The 27,012-nt window shown below is 45.8% G+C and overlaps 1 protein-coding gene across 1 annotated transcript in view; it reads left to right on the forward strand.

Annotated features, from left to right (window-relative positions):
* The first annotated feature begins 1,615 nt into the window (after window positions 1-1,615).
* LOC135917412 (arginase, hepatic-like) overlaps window positions 1,616-27,012 on the forward strand; it is a 28,065-nt gene continuing 2,668 nt past the window's right edge. Inside the window, exons 1-7 of the mRNA XM_065450984.1 lie at window positions 1,616-2,857; window positions 14,235-14,307; window positions 16,174-16,277; window positions 17,586-17,763; window positions 20,439-20,529; window positions 23,437-23,493; window positions 26,275-26,379. Of these exons, the coding sequence (XP_065307056.1) occupies window positions 2,705-2,857; window positions 14,235-14,307; window positions 16,174-16,277; window positions 17,586-17,763; window positions 20,439-20,529; window positions 23,437-23,493; window positions 26,275-26,379 (761 nt within the window). The 5' untranslated portion in view covers window positions 1,616-2,704. The remainder of the gene's footprint in view (window positions 2,858-14,234; window positions 14,308-16,173; window positions 16,278-17,585; window positions 17,764-20,438; window positions 20,530-23,436; window positions 23,494-26,274; window positions 26,380-27,012) is intronic.

The raw sequence follows: 27,012 nt of genomic DNA on the forward strand, positions 1-27,012 counted from the left end.
ATGCAGTAAACACCAACCAGGCCAAACTGAAGTTCTTCTGGGGGATATCAAAGGGAGTTATTTTCGGCAAACGTGAGTGGGTGTGTGAATGTGAGTGGCGGCGTCTATGAACGCGGGCGAGTATTCGGGAGGCTGAGTGGGAACGTAAAGCGCCGACGAGTGTGAGTGTCCATGAGCCCGAGTCGGTGAAAACTCTGAAAATAATTCGCGAGTATATATATAAGGCAGTATATATATCGACCAGCTAGAGTCAGCGCCTGGGGACGCGTCTCTCCGGATGTTTCTCGTCAAGGAGGGGGCATAACACCGCCGTAATTTTGATCCCCACGGCCCTGAACTTCTGTTCGTCATCCCATCCCACCTGCGTTGGACTGTCCTCCACCAACTTCACGACGCTCCCTTGGCTCATCTGCTTATTCTACCGCATTTACGCTAATTAAGAGAAAGTGCATTTAGCGTCGCAAGTTGGTCCTCGCGCACTTTGTTTTAAATCATGTTTGACGTTGACTGTGTTAAGCATTAATGCAGAAAGTAAGGTGGGCTAATCAAACTGCGAAATCTGCAGGCGTAAGTTGGGAACAGCTAGCGCAAGACAGGGGAAATTTGAGATCACTGTGAGAGGCGTACGTCTTGGACCAGTGAACTTAAATATAGGATGATTATAATGATAAGTATACTGGGCCCTTGCCTATCCGAGTGCACGCAGCCGGCCCGCACGCTTTACAATATTTTTGTTCCTTTTTAGATCCAGCCAAAACTGACAGCTGCATTATTGCTGTCTCTGTATGCCTCAGGAGATCAGTTGCGTCTGGGCCGGCACAGAAGTGAAGCGGCACGCTTGAATGCTAACGCGCTTGTTATTTAAAAACATAAATGCGTGGTTAGAACGCTCACAATTTGTTACACTTATTATTATTAGTATTGATCGTAAGCACCAGTGCAGTCATCATCATCATGAATCACCATGTTAAGGTCACAACAATCCCTCCCCCCCCCCCCGAAAAAAATGCTGTAAACAGCGTCTAACACGTTCCAGATGCCACTTTGGGACGTTAAACCCAATCGATCAATTATTCAGCCAGGCACCCACTCACCCAGTCACTTCCTCACACTTCCATAATCAACGACTAAACCATTCATTCAGTCGCACTGATCACCCAACGTTCATCCAGTCACTCAGCTCGCTTATTCAGTCAAGAAAAAAAAAAACACACATCATTAATCACTCAACTGATCAATGTGGAGGTCTCAAAGATTAAGTCTAAGAGCATGCCCTTGCTCTCTGCACGAAGCCTCGTGCGACAGCAGCAGATTCGTGTGTGACGCTTACAATCAGAGGCATTGAAATGATATTGGCCGCACAAGAGGGGGGGTTCTGTCTGTCCTATAGCCCAGCTACCCAGCTGTCTCCGCGACGCTGACGCATATGCCGTCAGCAAGAACGAAGGGGGCGGAAGGGGAAGAACAATAGATAACGCGCTATCTATCGTGACGGTCGTCTTGGTCCGCGATAAGCTGCAGGATCTCGCTTTGTCTTTACGTATCTTCTCTCGCCGCTTCTCGTCGGACCATCGCTGTGCGCCTCTCGCCGTCTCTCTCACTATCTCTCGAAAACAAACGCGATATTCAAGCGCTCATTCCGTAACCGGGCGAGGAGCCTTTATGGGAGTAGTCGGCGGAATCTCGACGCTTTTACGATGTGCGCCGACCGCTGGTCGCAGTAAAACAGGCGTCCGGAGAAACGTTGGACAGACGTGTACAGACGGGGAAGTTCAGAGGACGCTGTGTTTGGACGTCACGTCGTGGTTCGACTGACTTAAGCGTTTAGCATTTAACTTAAGCGTTAATCGCTTGGGAAAGGAGGCGCCGGATAGCGAGAGAGCTCGTCAGCAGTGACCACGTCACAGGGAATTATTTTGTTGTTGTTTTTTTTCAAGAGAGAAGAAAAGAAGCCAGCGATTTTCGAAAGTGCAGCGGCGTCTCTTCGCTGCGACAAGAGACGGCGAAGATTTAAACGACGGAAGAGGAAACCCGCTTCCAGGTCTTCAGCCCTAATCTCAAGGTTGCGGATTGCTCTATAAGAGCGAGGACAACGGTTCAATCGGTCTGTGTTGCTTTCTTTCAGTCGCCGCGGGATACAGCGTGTTCTTTCGCCGAAGACGTGCGGATAAGTCTCGTTCTGTTTGAACACCAGTGCACTTGGATTTCCGCGTGATTGACGCTCGAGCTTCTTTACTCGTCCAACGCGTTCGACAGGCAAGGAGCGGCGACGCTGGTATACCGTTTCGACGAAGAAAACCGAGGAACACGACAGCACAACCTGCGCAGCACCACGCTCATGCGACATGCAGTGACCGAATATCCATCGCCCGCGCTCCAACCTTGAAGGCTCATCGCATCGTACAAACACCGAAGTTGACGTTTCGAGCGGAGCCCGAAAGCGCGTGATCGAGCCAAACACCGCGTCGTCGAGTTTCCGTACACGTATATACACAGTCCGCACGCCGCGCAAGTCTCGTGCGATCCCGCGAGAAACAACGTGGCTTTTTTTAACTTACGCTTGCACATACGGTCGTTGACTGTATCTTGCTAGGCGGAACTCGTTCCGGGCTCTTGTAGAGTTGCTTAGCGAGCGAGCGCCAGTCTTTATCGCCGTACTTGCATTTCCCGGCGAGAGCGTCGGAACAGCCACTTTTTTTACACAATGGGAGCGGTTGCGTCGCGTAGCTTAGTCAAAAGCGCGGCGGCTCGCGCAGTTCGTGCTGCTAGGATCGCCAACCGGACACCAGCCGCGGCGTATTCGACGGGCGTCCAGCGGGAGATCGGCGTCCTGGGAATCCCTCTTCATCAAGGACAGGTAAGAGCAGGAACCCCAAATTGCGCGTGTTCGTGTCTCTTGTGGCAGATCGTTGCTACATATACTGTATCGTTTCATCTCACGTTATACCGGGCGACCAGTAAATGCTTCAACGCGCCACTACGTGGCGCTGCTGTCTATCATTATTTTTTTTAATGCAAATGTGATAAGGAACAGTGTCGGCTTGCTTACCGACGAAGTTGTTCACACGCCAGGCTTGACTGCCTCTGCACATTTTACTAGAGTAGCGTGCGACTTACGTTCGAGTGTGTAATGCCTCCAATTGCTATCACATTGGAGGGTATCAGGAACTGTCTCAACTCCATTAATGAAGCCAAAGCAATTGGACCAGACGGAATCTCTCCGAGGATACTCAAAGCCTGTTCGTTCATTATATCCCAATACTTAAAAATAATATTCTGCAAAACCCTCGAAAGGGGCGTGCTCCCTAAAGATTGGAAAAAAGCCCATATAGTTCCAGTGTTTAAAAGCGGTTCCAAATCATCCGTATCTAACTACAGGCCAATTTCACTTTGTTCCATATGTTGTAAAATCTTTGAGCACATTCTTTACAGCAATATAATAAGGCACTTAGAAGGAAACAATTTTTTCTTTCCAAATCAGCACGGTTTTCGCAAAGGCGTGAGCTGTACCACTCAGCTGATAGAACTATTTCATGAGCTTGCAGATAGCGCTGAAAGAAGAATACGTACAGATGCAGTCTTTCTCGATTTCCGCAAAGCCTTTGACTCCGTATCACATGACCTGTTAATACATAAAATGAGCACTCTTAATTTGGATGCGAAAGTCATGAAGGTTATTGAAGATTACCTGAACGACAGAATTCAATGCGTAGTTATAGGAGGCAATAATTCTAGTTTTACCCAAGTCACTTCTGGAGTGCCGCAAGGCTCGGTGCTGGGGCCACTGCTGTTCTTAATTTACATCAATGACATCGCTTCATACATTTCCTCACAAATTAGACTTTTCGCAGATGACTGCGTTGTTTACAGATCCATTCGCAATCAACATGATATAGACGTACTCCAGCAGGACCTCAACAGCATAGCCTCCTGGTGTCAAAACTGGGAACTTAGCCTGAATACTGATAAATGTTACCAGGTAACATTCACTAAATCTGAAATCACTAATGAACCTACTTACAAACTGGGAGATTCCATGCTCGGGAAGGTTAACGAAATTAAATAGGTGTTCATCTAACTGTTGATCTGCCCTTTACCAGCCATATTGATATGACCGTCAGGAAAGCCGGGAAAATGCTCAGCCTACTTATACGAACCCTTAGAACTGCCCCTCAGATTCTTAAAACCATAGCATATAAATCGCTGGTAAGGCCGCAATTAGAATATGCCACCGCCTTGTGGGATCCCCGCCAGCGGTACCTGATTGATAAGTTAGAAGGCATACAAAACCACGCTGCCAGGTTTATATCAAAGCAGTACTCCAGACACGCAAGCATAACAGCAATAAAGAAACACATCGGACTAGAGCCCTTACAGATAAGACGTCAGAAGCACCGACTGAAACTTCTGCACGCAATATACACTGACGCGACAGGCATTGACAAGCTAAAATACCTTAAAGCACCCCACTATATATCAAACAGAAGAGACCACAGTTTCAAAATACGTGAAATTTCCTGTAAAACTAACTATATGAAGTTTTCTTTTTTTCCCCGCAGTATTTCGGAATGGAATAAGCTGCCAGTTGAAGTTGTGAGTGCTCCTCGGGATGCATTTTTAAGACTAATCAATGATTTGTAATTGCAATCGTCTTCCAAACTAATGACTGCAGGATGAATGAACTTTTTTCTTGTACTGTTTTTCTTGTACTGTTTTTGATGTACTTATTTTTATCTTGATGCATTGCTCCGTTGTCATCCCTCCCTTTTGTGTGATTATATTCTCGTGCTAGTCACTTCATGTTGTACCCACTCCCCTGCTATAATGCTTCGGCGCTGCAGGGTGTACTGTAAATAAAATAGATATACACACAAGCCTTGCTGAGAGCGTGACTTACGAAAAGGCGGGGAAAACGTACTTCGCAGTTTTACTCGAAGCGACGATAAGCAGCGAGAGCGATATATTGAGATAGAATATTGATAACTTCTCCCTTCTTTTCCTTAGTTTTATTTCTGGCCTCCATACTTCACCGTCACTGTCTTTAGATGTTTAAATCGAGGACACGTGTCAAACTTAAAATGCAACAGAAACGACATGGTTTATAGTAGTGAGGTATCGCTTCAGCAAGCCCGAACATGATGCCTGCGGTCTTAGCATATCGGTGGTGTCCAAATCCGCACCGAAACGATGGTTGACTCTAAATAACAAGAAAACGGATCTCGAAGGATGTGCTTTTTCTCACTGCATGCAACGGAAACACTTGCGGAGTCGAAAACACTTCATAGAAGCCATGTTTTGGACATCACTTATGGGGGAACCAGCGCAATGGTCAGGAGGCGGTACAGCAGTTTGAGCGTGTAACCAGAATATGCTGGCACCATCATGCCGGGAGGCTAAGAAGACGGCAATACATATTCAACTATACCAGGCGCGAACCTTTATCAACGTTCGCTGAGCTTGATGCACTCAGCCGAGATCTGTACATGGCTGTGAGGGTTGGTATAGGAGGGCACGAGCTGCCACGTTCTAGCACACCGGTGGCCAGACAGATAAAAAAGCTGGACGCATGTGATTTTAAACGAGCGGCGAATCTGCCGATGCAGAATCACGGCATGCGCTAAAACTGTGTCCACCACTCGCTATAGGCTGTGTGTTTCGGCGTCTGCATGCTGGTGGGCGCGCGAAATTTCGGCGCTGGTTGCCCATTACGCTCGTCAGCCGACTCCGGCCCTGGCAATTCTAGCCAATCGTAGCTGCTTGGAAAAAAGAAAGACAGAAGTGACATGCAGAATGAGAGCTCAGTGAACTAGAATATTGTCACGTGGTAACGACGTATAAAGAACACAGTATAGCAATACTGTGAAATACGAGACTAACTTTTATTGGGCAAACCTGTGCTTACGAAAACAGGCTACGCTCAAAGAACGGCGACAATGGCGAACACAGTCGGCGATCGTCGAAATCTGACCAGCGGGTCAAGCGCGTCGGCTTTTATACACCAGTGGTCGAACGTTCCAGAGTAATCGCTGGGACCCGCGTGTCTTCCACAAAGTTTTACACCATTCGCGTCACGCATACATGCAATCAGATTACTCAAGGTTCGGTGACAGACAGCGGATGGATACATCGGTAACATTCCAGAAGCTTCCTATGTAGGCGCGTCCTGCGCTGTGCGATGACATTTGTTAGGCTGCGAAATGTGGTCACCCAATAAAGATAAACATGTATACGTGTCAATATTCCAGTTCCCTGTAATGATATCCCGGGTGGGCTAGCTTGTAGTCGGGTGCCCTATGCGATGGGAAACGAGCACGGGTGAGGGCGTTGAACACGGAGCATGCCGAAGAGAACGGCAGTAAAGCTTGCGGAACAAACTTTTTGAGAAACCCGGCCGTATGAAGTAGCATACGTACGAATAGAGGCATGAGTAGAGGGAGTAGTATGAGTAGAAGCAGTACTCGATATTTCGCAGAGAATTAGACAAGGACGACAGAGAAGCATACACAGAGCGCTGAACTGACTGAACTTGCAAACGAACTCTATTTTGCCGAGCGCAGCTATCAAGCGCATGCAATCGCGAAATGCAAAGATAAAATCGCACGAGAAATCATCGGAGCGCAAGAAATTTCGAAACCTGGGGACAAGCATGTCAGTGTGGCTATATATAAGTCGCTCTCCCTGTTAAGGAATGATTGCGATTCCTCATCGCGAAATAAGTGACACGCGTGGGGAGTTTGTCTTTCGCAGATTACAATTTTCGTGCCTCACCTGTTTTTGTTGTTTCCCGTTTTCTCGAGAAAAGTGCATTGGTAGCTGCGTTCGGAAAAAATAAAGATCTGTCGTAAGTTCAGCCCTCTGTGCCCTTTTATGACGTACTTGTATAATGCGTTGGGAAATGTCGATTAGGCGGCATCAATTAGCCCAACGCTCAGCCTTTGTAGGAGCAGTGTGGATTAGGCAGCGGGATTCTGAAGGTGATGATATCGAATATCCACGGACGCTGACTAGGGTATAAAACTAACTGTCTGAAGATTTCATAACGAGCATCGCTGCTGAAGAAACGTAGACACCTTGGCTAACAATTGGCTAACGACATTTTTTTAATTATCTCACCTCGTGCCGTAGTGTCGCGTTTTGTCCACATCTTTTGAACTTCAGTTATACTTATAATATCAAAACATGCTTATCCCACCGGTTCTGTCTTCAACTCTGCAATTAGACGATGACGCGATTGCAGGGTGTCCATCGTTTTTGCTATAAGCGTGGGAATTGGAAAAGAATATTCGGGGGGAAAAAATGTGGCTGCGAATATCGACTTGAATATTGAATTTTTCCTTTAAAAAACAGGAAATAAACTTTTATTGGAGCCCAGGGTGGCTGAACTAAAAAAAAATAAAGAACTATTTGAAATAGGTGACGTAACACTCATCTACCGGCGTTGCTGTTACGGCGCAAAATTCAAGCGTAGAACAACGGCCTTCATTTTCTCTTCTTATAATCAACCCGGCCATTATCGCGAAATTAACGAAAACAGAGTTTCAAGTAATATTAAATCAGTATAAGCTGATCTATGGTTTTTTTTTTCAGTGCATCACTTTACTGCCGTGACAAAGGAGTGCAAAAGAAAAGATGGTGAAAGCCATTGTGCATTATTTTTCCGGTCAAGATCACAAGAAACTGAACACATACACATGTGCAAGAAATTTCCAGAAATCCATGACGAGTTAACTCGTTGTTGGCAGTTAAGGCGTTAATGAGCAGGCAACACGTATAGTTTTGGAATCGCAAAACGAGATTCAAAATCATGATAGTGCAGTCTACTAGGTTATTCAGTTATCAGTCGTTGGCTTTCAAATCATGCGGAACTTTATCGACAGTGAGCAAAGCAAGTAAGGGTGCGTGAATAGTAATTTTTGAGTCCGAATCGAGTACCAATAGACCGGTGCCAGAGGCGAATCTACTCGAATCGAATGCTTTTCAAATAGTTTTCAAATAACTAGCAGCTGTTTTCGCGATTGACTTTCACATCCTAGTATCGACAACGTTAGCAAATTTCTGTCATTACATTGCACGTTATGAAGTGTTGTTCATAAAAAAAAGCAGGAATGGATGTTCAGCAACTATTAAACAGTCCGTTCCCATACACGAGTTTTCGGAGATTGCGAATAATCGCTACGAAGCTGCTCAAGTCTGGCTCCCTGATCGGCGTAGCCTGCTCCACCACCTAAATTCTCAAGATTTATTCCTATGCTACGTATGTGACCGCGGGGATGAAAATTATCGCACTTTTGCTTCAATCTTATGTTTGATTGCGCACAGTTCGCGTTTTAAAGTATTCGAAAGCTATTTAATAAATATTCGTGTTTACGAATCGCGACTACTCCATTCGAAGACCGAATGGAATCGGAGACCATTCGGTTCGTTATTCGAAAGCTTTCGAACGTTCGCACAACCCTAGAAACAAGCGAAGCCTCCGTCTGGAGCTAACATTTCGATAAATGGCCTCGGCCCGTATTAACAAGAAAGTTGTCACGCTAGAATTGTACTATACGTAAGAGCGAATGACAGCCGGCTCGTGGCAAAGAGAACTCACGACCGAAATGCTCTGCCAATTCGTCCCCGCATGTCTTCACCAGGGCGAAGACAAAATACCCCGCTCAAGGTCCCTCGCATAAGCAGTTGTTCCAGCTGCTAAGGCTTCTTTTTTTTTCGTTCACCCATCGTTGAGCAGTTCAGGCCTCAACTACCGTTCACTCATCGCCTTGCCGTTACTGTGTCGTATCCTTCTGAGAGGGCTCGTTCACACCGGTTACTCGCAATAGTCAGGCGTCCCATAACAGTCACAAACGGGTCGCTTTGGTCGAAAAGCGACCGTATCAAGTCAGTCGCTCGCTGCTCGCCTGCAGTCGCAAATCTTTCTGAACCAATCAGCGGTGCCAAAAGCAGGACGTCTCTGCATACGATGACGCTTACTTTTACGTGCCGATAGGGGCACGAGCAGAAGACGTGAGCAGGAGTCAACCGCAAGACGTCCTGGCGCGGCGGCGGGCAGGTCGTGCTTGCCGCTGTGAAAAGCACTCGCCGCGAGTCGCAGTCGAGGAGGACTTTGGGATGAAGACTTGGGAGGTTTATTTACATTATTTACAGTGAGAGTCAATTAACAGTCTTAAAGTCATTACGGGCCGGCAGCAACTCGGACGCTGCGGCCCGTGGCAAGAAGCTCGAAAGAGATGAATCAAGGAATGCTCTAGGAATCCTCTCTTGCTGCTCCCGGTCTGTGTCTTTTAAGCCCTTCGGTGTCTCGAAGACACGTCACGTTCGGCCAATGGGAGAGCCCGCTCAGGTGACGCCATTTTCGGCCAATCGGCGAGGGCTTACTCCTCCCTGCGGTCTTGCCTTGCTGACTTGCAATGCGCCGTCACAATAGATGCATGGGCGCGACGCCGCCAGGTTTTCACGGCGCATTACAGCCGTCTTGCTTCGGGACCCACTTTACCCGCAACAGTGCCAGGCTCTCGCTTCACTTTCGGGAGGAGTCAAGCAGTGAATAGCTCCACCTGCGGCACACGAAGTGGGGGCCGCCAACTTGTTTGCACGTGCCGCGCCTCAGGAATGTGGCATCCGTGCTTCTGCGCTTCTTAATTAGCTGTGGCGCGATTCGATGTGGTCTGGTGAACTTGAAGGAGGCTCAGGAGAAGGTCCCGTATCTAACAAGGGTCACCAGTCGCGGTCCCTCGCGCGATGTCGGTCGCCGGTGCGAAAGCGCCCCAGGAAAGCTTGGGGACACGATGCCTCCTCAAGCCGGCCCTTGTTGACGTGTCGACTGGGTACGTCAACAACCCAAACAGAAAACCCCTACTTCAACCAAATACTATGGTTATAAAGGCAGAGGACATAAGAATAAGCGGGTGCTGCTGATGATAATGATGAAGACGATGACGATTACGATTAAGATGCTCGAAACAGGACCTTCACGTACGCAACATAAAGTTGTCCCCTTACACTTCTTTTCGCAAAAGAACCGCCTTCTTAGACTGAACGCAGATGCGACGCTGTGACACTACGTGACACGTTTTGGTACCCGTCGAGGTTGACCCCTGTGATTTTTTTTTTTTATTTTGTGTCACCTGGCGGCAGAGAGAAGGCACATAGGTAGTTGCGTTTCCTCGTCTGTGACGACACAATTGTCCATATAAGACCTAAGTGGCGTAGATTTCAACGGAAGCTCAAGGCGTGAATATGTTTAAACCACTTCCGTGTACAGTTCTACATGCACCCGACTTTATATGTGGGATGAATCTTTTCCGTAACTGCTTCCAGGTTATAACTTGAAGCGGATTGAAGTCGACGTGTACAAAGCGTCGCACGAGGATTAGAAACAACAACAACAACAACAACAAAAAGGACCTACCAGACAAACACAGCACTCGGAAAATTAATAGGGCCCTGTGACTGTGCGCAACAAACACGTTCGTTGGATTTGTTTTTAACGCGACACCATGCTGACAAGGAAATTTATTGACCCGTAGGCACGCTTACAACTGTGGTATGAACGAAAAGTACAATATAAAGTACATCACATGTAATACATCATACTTGATGTACACAAAACAGCCTGACAAGGAAATTTATTCACCCGTAGGCACACTTACAACTGTGGTAGGAACGAAAAGTACAATATGAGGTACATCACATGTAATACATCATACTTGATGTAAACAAAAAAGATTAACAAATGAAATAACAAATGGTGTCTTCTAAACACTGGCTTTGCCACACACAACAACAACAACAACAAAACTCATTACCGCATCCACGCAAAAGCATTGTTGTCGGCCTCGAATTTACGAAAGGTACTCGGGGCACGTACAGACACAGTCTGAACTCGGGCAACCGAATTGAGCATTATTCTGGCTGTAGAAAGACTTTGCCTCGGGAGACGGTTATGTACCGCGTAGACCAGCGGCGAAGAAACTCTTCACCGAGTTTGAACAACTGTTCTTCAAGATGACCCCATATTAACACCCGTAGTTTCCGCATTCTGGGGTACATTGCTCCATTTGACTGCCGAGATCGTTCTGTGATGTTACGGAAGCACCACAACACGTAGCTAGCGCTGTAGTAGACGAGACTCGCAAACCGATCTCGGCGTTGTGGTGGCCGCACGATGGATATTCCGAACATTCTTGCAACTAGCTTCCAGAAGGTGCGTGCTACAACGCAGTCCTTTACTACATGTGCGTTGGTCTCTGTTTGTGCGCAATATATGCATTTATCATTCCCTACCATATGCCAGCGTTCAAGCCTGTCTCTTGTAGGTAGAATGCCCCACTGATATTGCCAATGAAAATCCTTCACTTGAGAGGGCAAATCAGGTGAAAGCACAGCTGTCCATGTTTGTGTAGTAGCTGTCCGTGTAGGTACAGCTGTCTCACACAACATTTCACAAAGCGTGGAAACTGGTGTCGCACGCCACTTTGTAATTCTATTTGTACAAGCTGGCTTTGCAAGCGCGCAGCCGCCGCATACTGCGGTGCTGGCGTTACTGCCGTCGGAAGCAAGTTGCCCGTACTCTGCGGCATAAGCGTTCGACGGTAATGGCCCAGCCAATAAAGGAGCAGTGGCCTACCAGGGTACTCATCATCATCAAGTAGATCACATGTACTCTTAGTGCACAACAGCCTACCGAATGTAACTATGCACGGCAAGCTCCATCCTCCGCTGGATTTTGGCAGACGCAAAAATTGCTGCGCTACGTATTGCGACTTGTTTAACCAGAACCATGAGAAAATCAGTGAGTTTACTACTCGTACTGTTGGTGACGGCGGGTGAGCTACCCTTGCAGCAAACCACAGTTTACTGCACAATACGTTCTTAATGAAGAAAGCCCTTTCTGCCAGCGGCAGTGGTGACGCAGTCACTGCTTCTGACTGTTCTTTAATGGAGCTGACAATGTCTCGCCACGTGTGAGGTGAAACACCACTTGTACAAAATTTGATACCTAGTATTTGCATATGCTCGGTCTGTTTAATGTCCCCTGGTAGCGTTATTTCGACGCGACCTAAATTTAATGCTTCACATTTTCTCATATTTATTTTGCCCCCTGACATTGAAGCATATTGATTATAAATACGAAATACCTCTACAAGACTTTCCCCATCCCGTAAAAACAAAGTGATGTCATCCGCATACGCCGATACTTTTATGCACCCGGATCCCGGCATAGGAAGACCTCTTATGAGCGGTCAATCGCAAGCACAAACAATATGGGTGACAAAGGACAACCCTGCTGCACTCCCATTTTCACATCAAATCTAGGTGTTAAAATGCTGTTAAGCAGTAGCTCAGCTGTTGTTCGCGAATACAACATCCGCAGGATGTCTACAAACTCTTCAGGGAAGTTATAGCATCGTAAAACCTCAAATAAGTACTGGTGTTCTAAGCGGTCGAACGCTTTGGCTTGGTCCAAGCTTACTAATACTTCTGAAGCTTCACGCGCTGTTGTATGATATCACGTGTTAAGTTGAGAGACGAAAATATACTCCGACCCGGCACGGAACATGTTTGATGTACACTGACTATTTTCGGCAATAATATCTTCATGCGATTTACAAGAAGGGTTGTCAATATTTTATAGTCTGTGTTGAGCAGCGTTATAGGCCTCCAGGATGAGGGTTCTGCAAGGTTGGAGTCTGGCTTTGGCAAGAGCATTACGCGGCCCCGATTAAACGATTTAGGAATACCTTCCCGTGCAAGAATGCCGTTTAGGAGCGACACTAAGGCAGTGCCTACTTCCTCCCAGCAAGATCGGTAAAATCCGACTGGTGCCGTTGTCAGATGGGAGGAGGACTTGGCACCTTTGAAGGCACCGCGTCCATGAGCATACATATCTCATCAACCCATCATCATCCGATACGTCGACCCCGGTACTCCCCCACAACCCGGGTTGACTGGGTGGGGGGACTTGGTTCGGGCCAACGGTCCTTCCCGTAAGCCATCTGGACCGGGTGTTGATCCACTGTTCATAGACCGAATAACGAGGCCAAAATTCACCCACTGTTATTGTCGAAGCCACTTCGCGCTCAACAATTCCGAACTACAAGCACGCAGGCCCTCGACGTGGCGCAGGGACGTTATTGAACAAATTGAATTCCTCAGAGTAAAATACATCAGAGAAATCGTAAAGCACGACCTAAACACAACCTACAGACATGTTAGCATCCGAGTTTTATTTGAATGTACCAGAAAACATAATTCTGTTATGCGGAAACTCAAACACGAACCCTTTTTTTCCGAGCGGCGCGGCCGCTCGCTTCTTTGCAACAACGCCATTGCGCTCGGCTGCGCGCAACCGCAAGAAAGCTGCGCTTGCCGGGAAGCGTGGCAAGTAGTTAGGGATCTTTGAAATATATCGCGTTCCACTCTTAGAGGCAAAGCTTAAGAGGAAGCTTTAGCTCGGACCCAACTCCGACGCGGCCCATTCAAATACATGTAAAACGCAAAAATGTTTTTATGAGATAACCCCTGCACCGATATTGATGAAATTTGTTGCATTTGAAAGAGAAAGTTAAATTCTAGTGACTGTTGGAAGCGGAATTTCGATTTAGGGCTTGAATTTTCTTAAATCGATTTTCAAATATTTGACCGTTTGAAAAAAATAGAAGCACAAAGTTTACAAATTCATAGCTCTGCATCAAGAACTGATATCGCGGTTCTGTAAACGGCATCCATTAGATCATTCAAAGCGGACAAATTCAATATGTCATCTTACATCCTACGTGAATTTTTTACGTCGGTTATAAAGGTTCTGCAAAAGCTGCATTTCCATATTACATTTTTTTTAGATTCATGTATAGCATATCAATTTTGTCAGCTTTAGATGTACTATTACACGAAATTCACAGAATTGTATTATCATTTTTAGTCGTTGAGTTACAGAGTTGTAAACTTGATAGTTTCGTTTTCTGAAAATTTTTGATTTTTGCCAATCTTTAATAAAAAATTGACGACTTAACTCAAAAATTCGAAACCAACAGTAACTAGATTTTAAGTTTGTCTTTTAAATGCAACAAACCTCGTCAAATTTGGTGCAGTGGTTGCCGAGAAAAACGAATTCTCCTTTTACATGTATTTAGATAGGAGCACTCGAGCTAAAGCTTCCTCTTAAGCGTCCTCCAAATGTTTAAAATAAATTTCTTTCTTTCTTTCTTTTCTTTTATTTCTCGCATCAACAGCGGAAGCTTGGAGTCGAAGAGGCACCGAAGTTCCTGCGCGACGCTGGACTCCTAGAGCAGCTCAGAGGCTTAGGTGAGCACATCCCCTCGAGCCAGCTTACACGCATACGTACTACGTCATATCCGTAGCCGTTGCGCGGTACAGAAGGCATCGTTCAGTAATGGAAAGCAAGTTCAGTAAAGTGGAAAGTTGGGCTAGTTGGTGAGTGATCAGCATACCTTGCGAGTGCAGCGAGTGTCGTCTTTTCCTGTTTGTCTTCACTGTGTCCGTGTCAGTGCGCTGCTTCACGAGCAAGGTATGAAGTAATGGAAAGATTTAGGTCAGTTGTCGTTCGTTCATTTCCCGTTCTTTAGCGCCAGCAGCCCAACCTGGGAGTAGGGACAGGATCGCTTTCAGCTGCTCGTGCTTCTGTGCCTGCAAGCGCTTCGTCTATGCCTTGAGTTGCGAAAGATATCCACGAAGGGCCGACACATGGTATTAATTAGTGAACTGCACTTGTGACCTAGCTCGCGACCACTGTATACGACGATGATCGACTAAGGCGGTGACGACAATTAGCACCACGGTCGTCACAACGACGACGGTAGGAGCGGGATCAGCTCAATGACAACTGTACGACGAAGGCAGTGATCGCCATCGTCATCATCGTTATTCCCGTCCATCGTCATGGTCGTGTTGTTGTTGTCGACCACGTCTTGACGTTGTTGTCATACTGGTCCTCGTTGTCGTACCATCACCGTGCTATTCTCGCGGTTCTGTATATACATATAAATATATTTATATGTATGTACAGAACCGCGAGAATAGCACGGTGATGGTACGACAACGAGGACCAGTATGACAACAACGTCAAGACATGGACGATGGACGGGAACAACGATGATGACGATTGGCCGATTGGGCCGTTACAGGGGTAGGGTACAAATATGGCACAAAAAGCATCACGGCTTGCATAAAGCAGCACTGTATAGCTAATACTTAATCACAGCGTGCCATTATACATAAATATAATACAAAATCTGACTTAACAACCGTTATGTGAAACAAAGCAGCAATGTGTAGCCGAAAAATGCCTCACGTACTACATGCTACAACTTACATGATACATATTACATCACATACATCGCAACATTATACATATAACAATACTAGATTCTACAACTTACGCGAGAAATGTTAGATCATGAGGATCCATTTACAAAATATTTTGTAACTTCGGTTTCAAAATGTTCTACAGTTTGAGAATCAAATATGGCGTTCGGTAAATCATTCCAGTCTCTTATGGTTCTAGGGAAGGGAAGGGATGTGAGTAGTCATATCATAAAAAGCCAGGAAACGAGGACACCAAGGACAGCATAGGGGAAATTACTTGTACTTATTCATTGAAATAAAGAAATTATAAGTTAATGGAAATGAATGCGGATGGGGAAACCAGCTAGCCGCCGGCGGGATACGAACCCACGTCTTCGCAATACGAGTGCAATGCTCTTACCATTTGAACTAACGCAGCGCTGTTTTCCATCCACTTTCCGGGGCACTTCTATTTATCTGCTTCAGTTATTTATTTCAATTAATAAGTACAAGTAATTTCCCCTAAGCTACCCTTGCCCTTGGTGCGGGCTTTTCACGATATGACTAATAAAAATCGGGCCCTACGTCTCCTTTCTCTTCATTCATATATATATATATATATATATATATATATATATATATATATATATATATATATATATATATATATATATATATATATATATATATATATATATATATATATATATATATCCAGTTCTTTCATAGTCATGCCTAGAATAGTTATGTATAGCGTCTCTTATTGTACATACTTAATGATTTTCGCTGTTTAGTTTGTCGGTTCTAGCCTGGCTTAACTAGTTGCTAGTTGGGACATTTATGCTGCGCAACCTCTGTGTCTCGCAGGCTATCTTGTCAAGGATTTCGGCGATGTTCGAGTAGAAGGTGAGCCAAACGTCACCGACCACAACGCTATCGAGTCGGACATCGTGGGAAGGACAAGCAAGAACGTAAGTTTGGGTGAAGAAAAACAACAAGAAGAGCACACACAACAACAATAACAACCCGACGCTTTTTCCCGTTTTACATTCTTGCGACATTTATTTCGGATTAACGTACTTTGGGAACATCAAGACATCTCAAGCAGTAGTGGGCACATTTAACTGGAACACTGCTGCATATCGTCACGCGATTTGGAGACGCGAGTCTCGAAACTGGTAAAGTAGTGCCAGCTGCAGAATTCCTGTTTAGTTAAGTGTACGCATGCATTGAGAACTCACTTGCTCCGATTCGTAAGTGTCAATATCTATCTGAAGTAATTAGTTGTAAATTAATCAGTGAATTTTTGTTACGTAGTCAATTACGCTTATTGATTCCTTGTATAACGTACACCTCTACCAGATAATGGAGCGGCTTTATTGCATCTGTCATACGCGAATTCGACAAATTCTCTGAAGATTAAAGAATATGTATCAGTATAGATTTAGCAGTAAATGCGACGTTCAGTAACTCACTCAGCACATGATATATATATATATATATATACATATATATACATATATTAAATTACAAGTGTGCGCTGAACCCGAAGAAATAAGCATGAAATAAATGGCGACCCGTTGAACAACAACAAAAAATACTATTATACTACTAACGTTTCTCCCGGTGACCCGGCCTTCATCGAAGTGAATCAATATTTGTACACATACGCATGCACGATCTTTCAAGCTCTCCCATCCCCTCTACATACCTCCACCACGTCACCAGCTTCCCACACTTCACACGCATCCACTTTTTCCCCCACTTAGACACTCCTAATGCTCACGCATTAAAAGAAAGTAACACTTGTTACATGCGTGAACATCCGCACTCATTCCGTGCAATCCTCCGCTTTTCGTCCGTCGAGTCGTTCAACCACAGTAACGTGTTGTTCAACGTGACAACGCGGAGTTTAACTATGACGCCTATGAACGCTATGACTCCATTCGAGTAATGTGGTGTTCAACATGATAATTCGACGTTTAACTATGACGCCTATGAACGCTATGACACCCTTCGAGTAATGTGGTGTTCAACATGATAACTCGACGTTTAACTATGACGCCTATGAACGCTATGACGTCCTTAGAGTAATGTGTCGTTCAACATGATAACGCGACGTTTAACCATGACGCCTATGAACGCTATGACACCCTTCGAGTAATGTGATGTTCAACATGATAACGCGACGTTTAACTATGACCCCTATGAATGCTATGACACCCTTCGGTGTCGCATTCAAGTGACCACGACTCGTTCATCGACTCGGCTCACCGCAGGTCTGCGACTCCGTGGCCGAGGTACTCCGCTCGGACCGCGTGTCGCTCAACCTGGGCGGCGACCACACCATGGCCATCGGCACCGTCAGCGGTCACGCCCTGGCCACGCACTCGGACCTGGCCGTCATATGGGTGGACGCGCACGCGGACATCAACACGCCCGCTTCCTCCGGATCAGGTCTGTGCGTCTATACACTGTAACATAATGTACACCCTAAAAGTGAGAAAGGGTGTAAATGTGTCTATAACTGTCACCATTAGGGTGTCCGTTACATGGATAACACCCTAAGGGTGGTAGTTATGGTCACATTTACACCCTTTTTTACTTTTTAGGGTGTAAATTATCTTACAACCTAAAGTCAAAAAGGTCAAAGTCGCGCGACGCGAATTCTGCAGGCGTCTTCGATTTGTAATCCCGGGCTGCCCCGGGTGTGTCCGGGGGGCCGCTTTCGGGTCAATGGGCATTTGGCGTGTACGCCACGTCTCGGTCACTTCTGGGTGACCAGGGACGGCAGCTCTAAGGTGACCCTCATGCGGAGGAGCGGAGGAGGATGGAAAGAAACTGGGAGGGAGCATCGCGCAAAGAGCGATTGAATGAAGTCAGCCGAGTCGGCCCAACACACGCGATCGTCACGTCAGGCCGCGTGGTCTAGCCTTAACTTATACCGTCCTTGTCATCACGTCGCAAAATGTTCCGTCTGTGCCTTTTTCGAAAGTTGTTTCGTCACCCGCTGTTACGCGACAACCTTATTTCCCCGCCTCCGTATGTATCGCCCAGACTAGATCACGCATTCATAAGGTAGGCATTCCATTATGCAGATCCAACGCTTTCTTGCAGTCATTTGTGCCACGCACGTCCAATGAGTGGAATCGCCTTCCCGCCTCGACGGCCACCATCGCAGATCAGCAATTATTCAAGAACCTCGTAGCTAACACTGCATAACTAGGAACGTTTTTCTTCACATTGTTCAACCTCTACTCACGAACGCCATAGCTAACTTTGTATACCTAGGTGCCACTTGTTTTTTGTTTCATGTATACATATATTTTTCTGCTTTATTAACTATAAAGAAGTGGTCCCGCTCCGAAGGGCGGAACCGCGGCATAGCGGCCGAACGAGCGCGCAACGATTAAAAACTACCGGGAACCAAACATTCTCGACCAGTCTGGCGAGTCTCGGAGGTTTCACTTGTCAGGTGTTGGGCCGACTCTTCTAGGGAAGAAGAAAAGGGAACGGTTCCACGGAGAAGTGGCTTGCCAAGGGCAGCTACGTGACGTTTATAATCCCTCCTACAGTTTATTTCCTTTCTTTTGCTTACAGGCTGTAGGGGACAAGGAGGCGTGATACGCTATGCACGCTGTCAAATGTCGCCATGTTAGAGTTTTATGCGAAGCATATTACTAGAGCTCAACCCAGCGCCTCAGGCGCGGCGGTGTCGCCTTCAATACCATGTGACACCATGACGTCACGACAGAGGAGAAACGGGGCTCCAACTCGCGCCATCGCTCGCGGCGTCGCCTTCAAGGCTGACCACGTGACACCGTGACGTCACGACAGAGGAGAAACGGGGCTCCAACTCGCGCCGTCGCTCGCGGCGGTATATAAGCAGCTGCGCTTGCCTCTGCTAGACACTCACGAGGCGAGATGCCTCCTGGAGACAGAGCTGCTCGTTGGAATGAGAAGCGAAGGTTGCGGCGTGCTACAGAGACTGTTTCTAGGTGGCTTTGCTACGGCTCAGCGACTACGCGCCCCGCATCGGACGCGGTGAGCGTCGAGCAACGCAGCGTTCGGCGCGACAACGAAATGTGCGCCTGAGCAAGCGCCGCACGCCTGAGCCGACGCCGACGACACCGGCTTTTCTGCGACACGAGCTCCTTAACGCTGTCGCGTTAAAATAAAGGCTAGTATGCTTCGCATCCTGGGCTTAACCTTAGCTAAGCCACAGCCATTTTTTCAAGTTAGTAGACTTCTCGTTAGTGAATTAGAAGAGAGAGGGGAACAGCGCGAATGGCAAGGAGGTTGATCAGATCGTAATGTCCAGTTAGCTACCCTGAGCTGGGGCCAAGGATAAAAGAAGGACAAAATATAAAGGACGAGGAAGAGAGTACAACACCATCAGGGAAGCCCAATAGATGCGCTAAATTAAAAAAAAAAACCTGGCTGGAGTGGGCACGCATTCGCACAAGCAAATGTCCGAATGAAGCACACAACTTTCAGTGCTGACGATTGGTGAGGTCACTTTTGGGGAATTTCTGCGTGCGAAATGATGGTAGCTTGTGGAGCATTGCCCTACTACAAAGGGGTATTTCAGCTCTGCACCCAGTCAATAAGAGTTGCCCAGATGGCGATATCGGTAAGCTAGATCTATGAGAATTTCTCAGTACGGTTGCCACTGTAGCGTCCCTCTGCCCCCCCCCCCTCCCTCGCCCCTCCTTCAGCCATCATTCTCATAACAATCTTATAATTCTCCTTAACTGCAATCAGTTCTGATAAGTATCCAAGTGTTCACTTCTCCTGGGAAGTATACATTACGTGTCAAGAATGCTAATCACATACTTTGCTTTTATACACCATTATTATTATATTTGCTGGCCTCAGGTATTTGGAATTAATAGAGTACAGGTTACTTGTTAGGTCCAAAGTGGACTATGCGTTACCTCTCTGGGACCGCAATTCAGAACACACCTCTTGCGCTTACACTGACACTGCTTCACGCGCTTCAGCACCTTCTGCAGTACTTCCGGTACTTACAGTTGTTCAGAGATCGAATCTGTAGTACTATATGTGTTCTAGTTTGCATAGTGCCCGCGTTTACACGGTATCCTCTGTTCGCTTATCTGTTCCCGTAACAGGCAACATCCATGGCATGGCCGTCGCTTTCCTGTTGCACGAGATGGCCCCGTACGTCGTGAAGCCAAAAGGGTTCGAGTGGTTGCAGCCCTGGTGAGTGAGAAATGAGGCACCGGCCCGCAGTTAAATGACGTAGCCAGGCTGTTCACACGTGGGCGAATTCATCTATGCCACTTATACTCTACAGGTTGCTCCTACGAGCGCTCTGGCAATGCTACACCAATCGTGTGAAGCAGCAAGTTGGCTTCATTACAGAGCGTTTAGGTAGTCCGGTATTCCGGTATGCGCAATGTCGTTTGAGTAATACCGGGTTACCGGACGGCGGTAGCGACATATTGTGACGCTTCGTCTAACTACAATGCCTCACAGACACGTTTAAAAAAAAAAGAGTCCGTGAGCGTTCTTATCCAAAGAAAACATATAAAAAGTCAACCTGCTCATGTTTACACCGCTGCCGAAAACTTGCATCACCGACGAAGAAGAATACACTTGGCTACAGCAATAATAGCTATCTATATGTTTGCCTGGGGAGCTCTGTGCCACCAGGTCGCGTAGCCACTCTAGCCGCTCACGTTTACGCCTCCGATAACCAAGTAATCTGCAAACGCCATTGCGAATACGCGAATACCGGACATGCTGAAACACTGTATTTCGAGACTGCAAGTCGGATTACTATAGCATTGGTGGCTCGGTGGCTATGGCCCACTGTTGTTGATGACACTTTTTGATGGACGATTTGTTTCATGGAATAAATTAAAATTAAATGTACGCAATAAGAAGACACGGACAAGACTGAACACGTTAGACAGTCTCGTCCGTGTCCTTTTATTGTGATCTTGTACTTTTACTCTGCTGCTGAGTATGAGGTCGCGGGTGTAAATCCTGGCCTCGGCGCCCACATTCCAATGAGCGTGGTGTGCGAAAACGATTATGTACCGCGCCTTTGTCACTTCTTTTCTGTTATTACGCGTTCCTTTGTACATATAGCTCACGAAGCGGGCATACGCTAGTTGGACCCATATACATAGGCTTGTAGGGGCTCTGAAACAATTAACATATACACATACAAGCAGCACACTGTGTTCAGAAAGCAAGCAGTGCATGAAAGTTCCAATTTGGTTTCTAATAAAATTAATAGATAAACGCTAGTAAACGTGACGTGTGAATCAGAATACGAGAATACATAAAAGTAAAACAATAAATGCATGAAAACAAATCCAAGAAGCAAACCATAACACAATGCTGCACACACTGCTACTGCAATATAATAGAAGACAAATAAACGACCATAAAAAGAATCTTAAAAGATACGAATGACATTTCCAGGTAATGAAAATTTACATGATAGAGCTGAAATGAAATCGATCGAACAAGGCAAACCTGTCTGCAAGTGATGATTGTGTTTGGCTGTCTTTCTTTAGCAGATATCTGTTGGGTGCACTTGGAAATTTATTCAAGGGTGCAATATAGAGTTCATCACCTGAATCTACCGGAAAATTTGTTGTGCACTAGATGTCGTGAAGCGCAGTCTCTCACTACGGAGTCGAGTACTCACGTGACGTTCACGTCACGAGCCCCGCCTCCCTTTTCTTGTTTCTGTATACTACCTTGAGGTCATAGCAGCGCGAACTAAATTACACACGCAAAGAAAGAGACTCACGGGTACAAGCGCTTTCTTTTCAGAGCAACTGAGAACTGGGCGAGTTGGCACCTATTAACACTTTGTGATGAGCACAAAACAAACAAGCGAAGAGATAAGGACCAGACGACACGAGAGATCGTGTCGTCTGGTCCTTATCACTTTGTCCGTCTGTTTAATGCTCAATCGAAGGCATGATAACGTTCTCTTCGTGCTTCGCGGTGCGAGCTGTGTATTTCCAGTGAATTTCCGAGTTCCTCAAGTTGCTTAATTTTTGCTGCCATGCCTGTGACGTGGAACGTCCCGCCTGTGACGTCATCTTCGCTAGCACAGAGAGGCGTCTCTCTGTAAAGGACCTCGCGTGGGCTTTCGATTTGAAATTTCGGCTGTTCTCGCGGCATTACAAGCGCGGTCTTCGCCGTGTGATCCAGACGCACCACGTACGTCTGTTTGCAATGCCCTAGCCCGGTGAGCGGCCATTCAAAAGCTGATTTTTTGCGGGGCAGATACCCAGCTCCCATTTCTGCTGAAAGATGGGCTATATACTTAGCTGATCAAGAACGATGACTCTACGCGTTAAACACGTTATATATAGGAAAGACGATGGACCGACAGCTGAGTAACGTCAGTTGTTGGTCTAGCTTATACGATTCCTGCCTGTCTGGCTTTTCTGGCGAGAGACGCTTGTAAAGGGAGGGGCGATACTCGAAACGACTACGACCAGCGAAGGCGCGCAAGCCATCAGTCAGAGGTACTGTCCATTCCTGGAGAAAACATGCAACAGATAAAATTTTTCTACGTTTAAAAAAAAGATATCGCAGGTGATCAAGTCAGTATGGCTATGCCATCCCAGGTAAAAGCACATCTGATACAGCACGTTAGATGCCAGTGTATAGAGTAAAGCTATAGCCTGTCGAGTTTCGCAGCATATCTCAGGAGTAACACACGTGGAATAATAACTGCGCGTTACCTTTCGCATAGGGCCCCAGAGGACCATATCACACGTTGTCTCAGGTGAATACGAGGAAGATGTCTCAGACGTGTCTTAAGTGCACACCAGGTGACGAAACTTGATGCTGCTATTACCACTACGTAGACGACGGTTCATATAAGTGCGCAAACAAACCAAAAATAATGAAACAAAAAGACACCTGAATATCCATACATTAGCCTTGCTCACTCGCCGTGTGTGCGAACTTTGTGCATGCAGGCAATGTTTAAATATTTGACACATTATAATTTCTACAGAACCTCTTCCTGTACACGGAGCCAACCCCTGTTTATAAGGGCACATTGACTTTGTAACTTTGGGCGTAAATTGCACGTTTATATGCATTTTCGAATCACCTTTTTTTATGCAGCGTCCACAAGGAGAACTTTGCTTTCATAGGTCTGAGGGACGTCGACGACTACGAGCGGTGAGTGAAGCGCCACCTGTGCAAGATACCAGACGCTTCAGCTTTCGTGCTTTTTTTAGATTTAACGGGAAGTTTACACATCGGTTGTTGCAAACAGCACAGCTTTAATTTTTTAGTTTGATTGCTCGGAGAGGCACTCATTATTTACACGAGAAATCGAAGTGTATAATTGACTAATTAGCAAATCTCCGCTTGTGAACTAACTGGTAATGCTTTAGGGCACATATTGCGATTTGCGAATTGGAGCCATTGGATTCTCAAGACTCGTTCACGTGGGACAAATTTCGAAACTATAGCACCAGTTTTGAGTTTCACACTTGAGGTGAAATGCACTGCTCATTTTTTTTAACAAGACGCGTTTTGATGCATTGCTGGGCACAAATAACTGGAATATAACCAACGCTTTTGGTCCCACGAGTATTCAGAACGCATGCTTCAGAGCTGCTGTCATACTCAAAATTTGTTATGAGGAGACATGTGAGTGATGTGTGCCGCGTGTGCCAGCGGGAGAGGGCCACCCTGACGCACATCCTATGGGATTGCACCAGGTTCCCCGATGAGGCTTCGACAAGTACAACGATTCCTCCGCGACTCGCGGCTGCGGCGGAATGCTACGACCACGAAAGCCAAACCTGGGCCGTCCAGCAGGTCTCGGCGGCTCTTGAAAGACAAAGGCCGAGCGAAACCGACGGAACGTTGCCCCTCAGGGCGACCGACCGCGGGAGTAACACGCGCTGGAGTTGAGTAGAGACCACCCGCTGAGAAGACGTCAGGGCCCGCGTCACCGCGCCATTTAGTCATGGTGTCGTTCTGCAGGCGACTACATGAAGTTGTCTCTCTCTCTCTCTCTCTCTCTGAGGAGATGTACCTTGCGAACTGACCGTCCACAATGCTCAGATTGCAATATATACCCTTGAGAATTAGTTATAAGGTTAACTAGGGATAATTTGTTAATAGTTCCTTACAGGGTGCCTCGACGTCACCGCCCCCTCCCGCCGTTTATGCACGGAGAAGGGTGACATCGAGGGACCATAATTCCTTATGCAACGCCTCAGATACACAGGGTGTGCCAACTATTACGCACCAAGACTTAAAAATATGCAAATGCCACGTAGCTGGATAGAATCAAGGTAATGTTATGTGCCATCGCTTGGAGATACGCGGATTATTATTTAGCATTCTTTTTAATTACATAATTAGTATTTATTAAATAATCAACTCCTCAAATATCATAATTAGATTACAAGTGTCACTGAGACAATTGTAGAGCGACATGAAAAACTCCAAATAGAGCTTTCTGTTGCTTAACACGAGCAACATAAAAGAGTTTTTCCAAGCATGAAAGAAACCCGCGAATATATGCAGAATTGGTGCGCAATCGACTGGCGGATCAAGACACTCAAATCAAGCAGCTAAGATTAATCATGCAATTAGGCGCAATGCAAAGAGTAACCTGAGTATCTCCAAGCGACGGCACACAACATTACCTTGGTTCTGTCCAGCTACGTGGCATTTGCATATTTTTAAGTCTTGGTGCGTGATAGTTGGCACACCCTGTATACTATACAGTGCATCTACCTGCTCATCCAAACCCACGATTGGCCTTAGCTCCTCTTAGTCATTTTAGCACGTACAATATCGCCCACCGTTAGAGGCAATACTTCTGTTTAGCCAGTGTCAAGCCAAAAATTCAATGCGTGAGGTGCTTGTTTTTAGTCCCTCCGCGCTTCAAGAAATAGTTCCCTTGTAAATGCGCCTTTGGCATGCAAGATCACGAGGTGCCGCACTTCAGAATCAATTGAGCACACCACTTCGTCGCGGCGAAAATATAGCCTGCACACCTATGGATCGCAAGAAAGCGGTGTGCTGAACTCAGTATAGATGGTCAACACATGGTCGGCAGAATGGCGGAAGACCATTTCGCATCGTCATAATGATCGCGAACTCAAAGCGGTGTTGTCCGAATACAATCATTCGCAGTCATCGAAAAAAAAAGGAAAGCCAGGCAGATTAGTCACCTCACGTAAGACCATTATGTCTCGCGAGTATCATACTGTACAGGCTGATCTTTTTTCTTCTTAAGTTATGCGTAATTCTTAAAAATCGCCTGTGGCAGATAGCATAATTCTTGTCATTCTACTGGGTTATTCGAGGAGGCTGGCGTTACTAGATACGAGAAATACTAAACTATAAGAGCACATACTATAATATTTAACAAGAAATATCTATTTAACTTTTTTGATTACATTGCGGCAGATGTTGCAATTTACGAATTGAAGGCGGTGAGTCTGCAAGACGTGCCCACTTGAAATGAATTGAAGATGACACCAGTTTCGAGATACTATTTTCCAAAGTGTGGAACGAAATACACATGGGCGTTCCAGTTACTTTTGTGCTTTGTTAAAAGAAGTGGAACAACAGTGCTTTTTTACGGCGAGTTTGATGGCTCATATCTCCGAACTGGTGTCATTCAGGAAATTCATTCTAATTGGATGCGCCTTGCGAAATCACCGGATAAACATTCGTAAATGGCAATACCTGCCATGAGGTTATAATTAGCGAAGTTCTATTAATTATTTCAATATGTGTTTCGATTTCTCGTTCAAGTACTGTCCGCCTCTCTGAGTAATCCAGCTCAAAAATTATGATAGAATTACCTTATCTGCAACGGGATATTTTTTTTAATTCCGTGACACTTAATAATGATCGCCCTGTATACTGCATAGTGATGGCAAACAATACACACCTCTTGGCGTCTTGTCGCCGCCCATGATGATGCAGGTACTTCCTCGACCAACTCGGCATAACGGTCTACGACATGGCCGACGTGGACCGCCACGGGATCCGAAACGTCGTCCAGAGAATACTCAACAAGATCAATCCGACGTGAGCACAGTGGCGTCTCTTGTCTCTCCAAAGATTTTAAGGCATAGCCTCCGAGATTGGGCGGCGCACCCAGTAACAACATTACGTACACGGATCTCGGACAATGTAGTGAGAACGATGGTCACATATGTTTCTTGTACTCACCTATACGGGAGTGTGTGAGTATTCAAAACTTTCGAATAACCATTCCGTTTTCGAAGGAGATATTCACTGTTCGTAATTTTACTACCATATAACAGTAACTAAACACGAATTCAAACAACTATTTGCTCATGCTAATATTTTTTGAATATTTTCCGAATTTTTCAATTCATCTGTGCGTAATAAAAACATCAAATTGAAAAAAATGTGCGTATATATATATATATATATATATATATATATATATATATATATATATATATATATATATATATATATATATATATATATATATATATACACAGTTACGTTGTGCAGCACGCGAACAAACTGCTTTATTCATTCCTAATGCGACATTTGCGCTTTAAATTACCAACGTTTCATAACGTTCAACGTAATGATAGAAATTTGCTAAAATTGTGCACATACGAGGAGGTGAAAATAACATCGTTTACGATCACTCGCAAATGCGGCTGCTCATCATTGGAAAAC

Source organism: Dermacentor albipictus, chromosome 7, assembly GCF_038994185.2.
Source record: "Dermacentor albipictus isolate Rhodes 1998 colony chromosome 7, USDA_Dalb.pri_finalv2, whole genome shotgun sequence".
NCBI lineage: Eukaryota > Metazoa > Arthropoda > Arachnida > Ixodida > Ixodidae > Dermacentor > Dermacentor albipictus.